Source organism: Alternaria conjuncta (genome assembly GCF_024043145.1).
Source record: "Alternaria conjuncta strain BMP 0040 chromosome Unknown scaffold_21, whole genome shotgun sequence".
NCBI lineage: Eukaryota > Fungi > Ascomycota > Dothideomycetes > Pleosporales > Pleosporaceae > Alternaria > Alternaria conjuncta.
In genome coordinates, this window is record NW_026250110.1 from 277,220 (window position 1) to 286,660 (window position 9,441).

A 9,441-nucleotide genomic window follows, 5' to 3' on the forward strand; every position below is an offset into this window, starting at 1 on the left:
CTCCTTTGCGCACCACCATGGCGCTCAAAGACTTGCTGAAGAAGAAGGACAAGATTAGGGATGAGGGCGCGACTCCCACGTCACCCACGGGCCCTACGCTGTCTCCCGACGTCCCAGAGTTCCAGTTCTTCCGCACCACGACTTCGACGCAAGAGACCATCGAGCCGCCCAGCTTCCCCGGCGATCCCACGCGCGAGTCTCCTCTACTGTCGCCGACATCGCGCGGCAAGTTTGGCCGATTCAGAAGTCGCAGTAGCGCTTCCTCTCAGGGATCGCAAGCAGCTGGTGGGGAGCAGAAGCATGACAAACTAGCGGAGCGGTTGCACTTTGGACGGAGCAGGTCGAGCAGCTCAATAAACGTGCCGGACAATCTGCCAGAAGTCGGAGGAGACGGCGTCGCACGAACAGAGGAGGAAGAGGCCAAGTGGGAGACCAGGGCTACGGTGCTGGTCACACATTCGCAATACGGATCTAGTCAGCCCAATACACCAAGCCACGAGTCTGTGAATCCAATGTCACATGGACGACCGACGAGCGCAAGGAGTCGTAGTGGGACTGTTGGTGCGCCTGCGGACGAGGTATGCATAATTCTGGGAAAGGGCAAGAATTGGTCTAAGCTTTGCATAGGAGACGATCCAAGAGGCCATCCGTCTGCATGAGAGTAGTAGTGAGTAGTCACACGAGTTGGGCTATCATGATAAAGCTGACAGAATGACCAGATCTTGAGGCCTCAACAGCGCTCTTTGGCAGACTTGCAGAGCCAACGGGTGCGAACAATGCTCTAGCGCAGGTTCTCTACGGTCTCGCATTACGGTAGGTTCAGCCTCACTGATCGCAGCCTGATATCACCAGAGCATACCCGAATGTTGCCCTGGATATTGCCCAAGGCAGTACTGACTAGAACATAGCCATGGCTGGGGATGTGAGCCTGACCAGGAACAAGCTGTCCAATACCTATCCATGGCAGCGGCGAACAGCGCTGAGGTCGAGAAACTCGCCCTCGGAGCCGGCATGAAGAAAGGCGGTGCAGCCAAAGGGGAGCTCGTGCTGGCCATGTACGAACTCGCCAACTGCTTCCGCAATGGCTGGGGTATCAAGAAAGATCCCGCGGCCGCAAAGCAATACTACGAGACCGCCGCGAATCTAGGTGACACAGATGCGATGAACGAGGTAGCCTGGTGCTATACCGAGGGGTTTGGAACGAAGAAGGATAAGGTAAGCAAGCCGTGTCGTCTCTCCTCAGCCCAACTGTGGCCGTCCTGCAGTGTACGCCTGCGTCACCGGTCAATGTCGACTCGTTTAGAGGTTCATGCGATAGCGACGCGAACGGTCAGCCCGGAGGTCTTGTACAGCCTCGACCTCAGCCATCACGCGCAATATGCACTGAGACACGACTTCCCCCCGTTATCCCGCCTCATTGTTTGGGCAGCATTGATTGTATTCGGATTAAGCGGCAGGTATGCTAACTGCGCCTCGCCAGTTCAAAGCGGCTCAGTTTCTGCGCCTCGCGGAATCCAAAGGGAACAAGACGTTAGGCAACACATGGTAAGCCCCATAGATTCTTTCCTTCATCCCCTTCTGTATCGAGCACGAAGAGCGAGAATATGCCGGGCCGAGGACGACCTTAACGCCGTGTGGATGGAGCACATGGTGGTCACCACGAGCAGCCATCACGACCTTCATCCGCGCGATCCCGTTCCAGCCGGTGTTGCATCCTCAATCAATCCTCAACACCAAGCCACCATAGCAACCAGACAGGATCCAACAATCCAACGCACAGCGCTACTGTCCGCATCGGCCGACCGGTTTCAACGCGCATCTGCCAAGCATAATCGATTGGCCCTCGATGCACCGTTTTGAACAGTCCTGCTCGCTTAGTCGATGCGGACGCTGGACGGCCCTCGCCCTCACCCGCAGCACGACCTGTCACACTTACTGCCAGTTCCCCGCTACGCACACATGATGGCATTCGCAAAGAAAAACTTGACCAGTAGCACATGTCCCGTTTGGCACAAGCCTCGCTCTCCCGTTCCAATAATGGATAGTGGCATGCCTCCAGACCCGTTGCGCTGGGTGCATAGTACACACAAGCTTGTCTACGGGGATACACGTGGCGCGTCGCTGGTGGCCTCGGTTCCGAAGCGGAAGAGTAAGCGGAACGATGGGGAGGTTTAGCCAATTATGACGGAACCACGAACGTTGTGGTGTGTGTGGAGCACAGTCAGATGGTGCATGTACGGATGGTCTGAGCAAAGCTGGAGATTGAGTTGCATTGATGGCGCGACAATGGTGGTGCTGAAAGAGAAGCGGAATATTGTATGACGGCTATCGCGACAATGACGGCAGCCTCGGGACGACGACCAACGACCCATCAACAACTTCATCACGATCTGGATCTGGGTCTTTAGCCCGCAGTAGTCTCGGCATCCCGTTGCCTTCTTGGTCTGCACCGACTGGATACCGAGGATGTTTTCACTGATTGGTGGGATGAACAACGTGCTGACTTATCTCTCTCTACAGGATCTGGAAGGACAAATACAACCCCAAATAAGGCGCGATCCGCAACCCGCTTACGGACAGGTCCTTCCGTCCCGGTCCGACTCTACTTCAACAAGCCTATCGTGGGAGTCATGAGGGCACACACCCGGAAGTGGTCGTGTGAGGACAGTGACGGAAGCCTGGTCCCTTTCCCGCGCGGGGAAAGGGAAAAACAAGCTATTGTTTTTGTTTTTCCTTTGCTCGGAAACTCACACCGTATGTCTTGCATAACGTTATTTCCAATAATTCACACTATTGCTGGCCTATCATCGTTGCCGTACTATCTTGATTTTTTTCTTTAACCCCCCATGACTGTTGCTTAGTTCACACGCTATCGTTTGCTGAGGATGCACGTAGAGTAAGTGGCTTGCTGAAAGGCCGTCATCTGGATCTGGGAAGCGAAGGTCCGGAGGGCTGTACACGGACAATGTCTCTGGTACGCGATAGGCTATGTTTCCGCTTTCAGAACGTGGGGAGCATGTGGTGTGGCACAGCAACGGCGTATGTCGTAGTACAGCAGCCCGTTTCTTGTTAGTTTGTCAGATGAAGCTTGCTGGATGTTGCGTTTTAGGCGATGGTGTGTTTACCCGTATCGGATCGTGTGTGACGGTCAAGACATCGGTCTTTGGCCTTGCCCTTCTGATGTCCTCTTTCGATAGATCGTCCTCCCCAAGTGTCCATGTATCGTATATCGTGTTGACTACTGCAGGGAAACTGACCCTCTTTGCTCAGCCACTCACACCACGCATCTCAGGCTTCCCGCGACCCATCTGATCTCCTCACAAAGAAGCGGTCCGAATATGAATCATCCATCATCCATGATACCATTCTCTGCTGTATTAGCCTCTCCATTCATCGTGTTTCACCATAGCTGCACGCTTCTGCACAGTCAAGTCAGATCCTTTCGACATGTTACCAATCAAGGTACTTAACATAGGGTGGGGCGTAAGACAACATTCGTCATCCATCGGACGAGGGAAAAAAAGGTGGCTCAGCCCCACTGAGGGCCCGATAACTTGCATATTGCATGATATGCTGGACCCTGTGGTAAATCCGCAGTCCGCAGACGTTACTGTCCAGGTCTCACCTTGTGAGCTGAGTGGGGGATGTGCAGTTTTTTTGGGGCTATTATTCCGCGTGAAGGAAGGTAATCGGCTGGGTGGCTTGCGTTGGCGAAGCGTCATTACCCACAGTAAAGAGAGTGAATTACTGGATATTGTGAACGGCGGTGCAGTCGAAGGGTACGTGCTTCAGGCCATGCATTATGCACCGCGCGTAGACTTGTGAAGCATGTCAGAAAACCCGCGGATGGCGCGTTTTCCCGGTTGCTATGGAAGGGAGATCCTTTCATGGACGCTTCGCGCGATGCGAGGCACGCGACGGACGGTCAACCGCGTGGGTCCTCGACGGAAAAGCCGTGAGTGGAGAAGGGGTAATTCACACATGAAGCGGTGGAGACATGGACTGGCGTTGAATGAATGATTCACTGCGACCAAGTGGGCGGGCTGGCGTTGTCAGATGCAAGAGTCTCGAACATGGCAGTCAGTGGCGAGGAAGACGGGTTTCACAGGCCAGTGGGTGAAGTCGGGTGCACATTCAAGGAAGCGATGTAAGCGCTGGAATGGAAGGGCATCCGATAGCATTACTTGACTCGTTCGCACTTCTCTCCTCGCCAATAGAGTGGGCGACTACTTAGGTACAAAGACATTGTCCCGGTGGTGCCATGCCAACCAATCGAGCCCTGCCCACCAAGGCCCTGTGACAAAGGTCGCAGAAACGGCCGCATCTGTGACGCGACAAGGGAATAATCGTGAAAAAGCTGGTATCTCAAAACATGCGCGGACAACAGGTCCGGAAAGGGGGTATTACGAAAAGTGATAGCGTGAGTAGGTGGCCGTGAGAAGCGTAAAGGTCGTAATAAAACTTATGTTAGTCGTAAGAGGAGGAGGAAGGGGGAAGGAGAAGGGGAAAGCATCGTCTCTTTCAAGCAATAAAACAAAACTTGTAATCATCCTCCTCGCTCAAGTACCAGAAAATAAGAATGCTGCCAATCTGTCTCGCTCTCGTGCCATCATATACAACTCTCGTCGTTTGTCGTCGGATACATGTCCCATGTCCTTCGTTTCAATCTCTCTCCATATCTCGTGGTAACGTTAAGGGAAAATATCCAACGCTCGCTACGCTTTGCAGTAAATACAAAAGATGAAGCCAACCGCGAATGTGTGCTCGCTCTGCTCGCTGAACCAGTCTGATGCCAAAGGGAAAACCAAAGTACAAAGGAAACAATAAACACAAAACTAAATAGGTGAAGTCGTGAACCAGGTCTCGACGTGGAAGGAAAACAACCGCCATGTTATGCTCAAGCGAAGAAGGGTACCTGATGAGGTGGACCCAAAATTCGACGTTGCCGTCCCATATTGTAGAAGACTGGCAAGCGCCAGAGCTGTGGTAGAAAGGAAAATGGCGATGCCCATCGTAGGCGCTCAAAGAGAAACGCGCAGAAGAACGAGGTTCCAGCCGGACCATGATGCAACTTGTGACCCTATAGGCACCCCTATAGAAGGGGCGCTAAGAAGTGAAGCGCTATGCTGATAAATGACAAATGCAACTTAGGGGAGTACAAAGGAAAGGTGGTTTGTTGGTAGTGATCGTGGTGGGGCTATTTAGCCCATGTTCTCGACTTTGGTGCCGTCGGATGTGCTGGGTCGGGACATGGCAGCAGACTCCTCAACGATGCGCTTGAACTCGTGGACAACCTCGGGGGCGATCTTGTCCCAGAGCAGACTGCGAGTGTAGATCTCAGCAGCAGAGTCGCCCTTGCTTTGCTCACGCATAGCGGCGAGGGTCTCGGCAAGGTTGCGACGGTGCGATGGCTGAGAGCCAGGCGACAGAGGGTCGCTGAGGTCGTCGCTGGTCATGCTGTAACGCGAGCGAGTGAAGTCGAGAGACGTCATGCTGTTGTACTGGTCGGGAGTGATGGAGAACAACTGCTCGTGCTCTTGCTCCTTGGTAGGTCCAGTGAGGTGAGAGTGCAGTTGGTCGAGGTGCGAGCCAGAGATACCAGCAAGCTCAGAGCCAGACATGGTAGTCTTGGGCCAGGCCATGCCGGAAGGCGTAGGCTCGAGGCCGGTGACGTGGCTGGCAATGAGACCTTGCTCGCTCATAGCGGTCGACACACCAGCATCCTTGAAGATGCTGTCGAGAACGGTAGCGGAAGCGGCACGGACCTCGTCGGGCATGCGAGGAATGGGAGGAGCGGCGCCACCGGACTTGCTTGCGACAAAGGCACCGCACAGCAGGAGCATGAGCAGGAGGCCAGAAGCGACGGGCTTGTCCTCGTCCTTGCGGGACACAAGGGAGAGCTCTTGGTTCTGCTGAGGAGTGGGCTGGTCTTCCGAAGCGAAGTCGTTGACGAAGATGTAGTTGTCCCAGTCACTGTTGCCCATGTTGAGGTTGTCCATCTCAGAAGCGAAGTCAGTGAAGGTGCTGCTGGGTGCGGCAGCCATGCCGGTGCTGCTGGCAGCCTCAAGGCGCTCGGTGAGGACGGAGACCTTCTTGCGAAGCTCGCCGGTCTCGAGAGTGTGGTTGCGCACAAGCTCCTCCTTGTCGAACTGCAGCTGGTTGATCATGTGGTGCATCTCCATGGACTCATGGTGCCACTTCTCCTTCTCAGCGACAAGGGAGTCGTACTCGATGCGCATGGAGGCGAAGTCATCTTGCATTTGGCAGATCTTCTCCATCCACTGCTTCTTCTCCTCTTCGAGCTCCTCGGTGTGCTTCTTCTTTCGTTGCCGGGAGTCAAGTCTATGATGATGTTAGCTGATGAATAGGGAGAGGATAGACCAAGAGGTAGATTGGACCAAACGTGGAGCGTGGAACCAAGAACCAAATGGGAGTACGTACGCGGCCTGGCGGTTGCGGAGGAGTCGTTTTTGCTGCTTCAGCTCCTTGAGGTCCTCTTCGTTGGTGCAGCTCTGGATGAGGTTGTCGATGTTGACGAGGGTGCGCTCGGCCGGGATGTCGAAGCGGGCGTTCTTCTTGCGGATGCCGCCGTCACGACGAGGGGAGAAGGAGCGGGGAGGGGTGTTGGGCCTCATGCGCTTGGGTCCGGGCCGTGCGTCCATCTCCTGCTGGTTGAAGGCCATCCAGTCGGAGTGGGTGTGGGGCGACATGGGCTGCTCTGGGGCTGAGGGGAAGACGGCACTAGGTCGGACATTTTGGTGCACGGGGAGTCCGTGGAAGGGCATCTGCTGTTGCTCGACGAAGGGCGCGGCTCCAAAGTCACCGGGGCCGAAGGGGTTCAGCGGCTTGGGGGCTGTGGGCGTCCTGGAACCAGAGTTGTCGGTCACGGGCCATGACTGCTGGCCGTAGGTAGCAGCTTGGTTGGGTGGTAACCGGGCGAAGGGGTTGTTACTTTGCTCGGTGAAGAAGGGGTTGTTGCCGTTGGTGTTGACGACGGAGCTGGTGGCCGTGCGGTCGACGAACTGACCGGCGGAGAAGTCCTCCCAGATGGAGGTGTCGGGCGAGAAGATGCCCTGGGTGCTGGTGGTTGGCGACATGAGCACGGGCGTGTCCAGGATGGTAGAGTCGAGGGTGGCGTTGTCGTCAAAGGAAAAGGCGGAAGGTTTCCTGTCGAGGTTGTTCAGTGTGGAATTCGGCCTGTGAAAATCCATGTGATGTGCGTTGTTGGAGTATTGATGGTCCATGGCGGGCCTATGTATCAAAGTACCGGTGTGGGCTAGGACTGGCGGTGTGGATTGCTCTTTTCGGTAAAGGTGATCGCAGGATGTCCCCAGCGATTGTACTCAACTTCAACGGTTGCGGGTATTGGGGCAGGAAGACGGGCAGCAGAGGCGATGCGCGTCTGATAGCGAGCGATGGGCAGGTAGCGGCTCAGTGAGGGTCTGGGTGGTGGCAGGTGAAGGTGGGAGAGGGGGCTTAAAGCATGGTGGTAGGCTTCGGGCGGGGTGTGCAGGAAGCGCAAGCCTGCTTGAGCGCGACGACCGGGGTCACGCCTCCGTGGGATGCATCTGGGCACGAAACCGAGCAAGGCCCTGCGATAGGACGCCCCAATAGCGTCGGGTATTGATGCATCATTCCAGCACTCTTCCCAGCAGCGACTGGCTGGGGTTGTCCTGTCACGCCCGCCATGGGCCCATTCACCCTCCGCACCGATTACCCAGTGTTTGCCCTGGGGCCGGCGCTGCACGTCGCTGGACGAGCCGTCTGCGTAAGTGATGCTTTGCCGTTTGTCGCGCGCCCGCTGTCACGCATCTGCCTCTGGCTTTGGCTTCACGGGGACAGGGCCTTCTGTCACTGCCGCCGTCTACCAGACATGGCGCTTGGTACGACAGCTGCCACAGCTTCGGCTCAGCTCCCGTGCCGCCCTGCCTGTGCTCTGCGCTGCTGCACCGCTGCTCTGCCTCTATCGATACGCAGCATGACTGGCTAGCCTGCGCGGGCCGGCCCATGTACTGCCATATTCCACCGGACAACCCCATCGCGATTCGCCTATACCCTCCTCGGCCGCCCGCCGTGAAAACTCTGCTCGAAAGAGTCAAGATGCGATGCGCGCTTGTCGAAAAAATACCCTCCCGCAACTGTGGGAATTGCTGTTTCGTCCTGGTAGCGGCGCATCGCGGGCTTACAGCGTAATCGCCATCATGACTACTGTCTGCTGAGCACGACGCGGCCCGCCTAAGCCCCGGCCGCCCTCACGCAACGACACCCCGTCCCTCACCACACTGCCCACAGCCACTCGCAGACGGCAGTTGGCCGTCAGTCGACTCTGATCTCATTTCCCTTCCTGCGCAGGGTGAGCCCTCTTGGCCGCCTCGGTGCTCTTCATCATGGTGTCATCTGTCCAAGTTCCGGCGCCCTCTGGCGTCCGCGAGTCATCTCACCGCTCCCTGCCCGCACCACCCTTCCCTGTCTATTTTGGCTTTTCGACTACCGTTCCTGTACTTCCGTGTCCGCTCTCGTTATTATCGTGGGCAGTTACTTGTGCAAGGTACCAAGCGGCCGCCGCTCCGTCTGGCTGGACTCTTCTGCCTGCCCATCGAGAGGCAAACACCGCAGCCACAGCCTGCCGTCCTGTGCCACCCTCGAGATCCGACTGTCTCTTTTACCGAGGGTCTGGAAACTCTCCAGATTTTCCCCGCCGATCATTGGTCACTTTTCGCAAATCCTTATCATGCTTGCTTGTTGCCGCTTGTTATTCTTCCGCCGAGCATCATCGGACGGTTTGTCTCAAGTCTCGCATGATGCCCGTAGTAGGAAAAGTAGGACGCTGCGAAATCTTCATCTCCACCCCAATTACAATCTGCACGCCGTAATAGAGCCTTGCTATGGCGGTTTGTGCGCCCTGCCCGTGCCGTGCAACGCGTACTGCGGCTACTAAGACATCCATCCCCAAGCCAAACTCTCCAGATCGCGTTACACCAAATCAACGCGCCGTCTGTCGGAAATGGCAACGCGTCATTCTTCTTGTTGACAAGCTAGGTCAACTCGCCGACGCGTAAACGCTGCTCGCGCTGCATCTGGATCGGCCGTGGCTGTTGATCCTCTCTATCATGGCGCGTACTGTGGCTCGCGTTACTCGGGGCCAGGGACTGCATACTAAACCGAATGTAATGCTCCACTTATTGTATTCGGATGCTTCCGACCTGTCTACCCTGAGACGAGGGCTTCCAGTTGACCGGAACCCGCTACAGACGCTGATGCAAGAGGATCAAACAGACAGCATCAGAAACACGTTGAAGCCCAATCTCTGGGGCGCATAACATGAATGGCCCCAATTCACGTCGACTAATCGTGTCTGTCAAAAAGGTGAGGCTGTAGCGGTGAAAGACCCACTCTCCGCATCCGCGCATGGACCATCATCACTAGAACCTCGCCGTCATA

The 9,441-nt window shown here is 55.9% G+C and overlaps 2 protein-coding genes across 2 annotated transcripts; one reads left to right on the forward strand and one right to left on the reverse strand.

Annotated features, from left to right (window-relative positions):
- Positions 1 to 17: 17 nt before the first annotated feature.
- On the forward strand, positions 18 to 2,551 carry J4E85_010159 (uncharacterized protein; the record flags this gene model as incomplete). Its single annotated transcript, XM_051474373.1, has 6 exons — positions 18 to 578; positions 628 to 667; positions 720 to 813; positions 909 to 1,215; positions 1,481 to 1,545; positions 2,521 to 2,551. The coding sequence occupies 6 exons, from the start codon at positions 18 to 20 to the stop codon at positions 2,549 to 2,551; spliced, it is 1,098 nt and encodes a 365-aa protein (XP_051321866.1).
- Positions 2,552 to 5,201: 2,650 nt separating this feature from the next.
- Positions 5,202 to 7,244, reverse strand: J4E85_010160 (uncharacterized protein; the record flags this gene model as incomplete). The annotated part of the gene is made up of 2 exons (XM_051474374.1): positions 5,202 to 6,342; positions 6,442 to 7,244. 2 exons carry the CDS (start codon positions 7,242 to 7,244, stop codon positions 5,202 to 5,204), a joined length of 1,944 nt encoding a protein of 647 aa, XP_051321867.1.
- Positions 7,245 to 9,441: the final 2,197 nt, after the last annotated feature.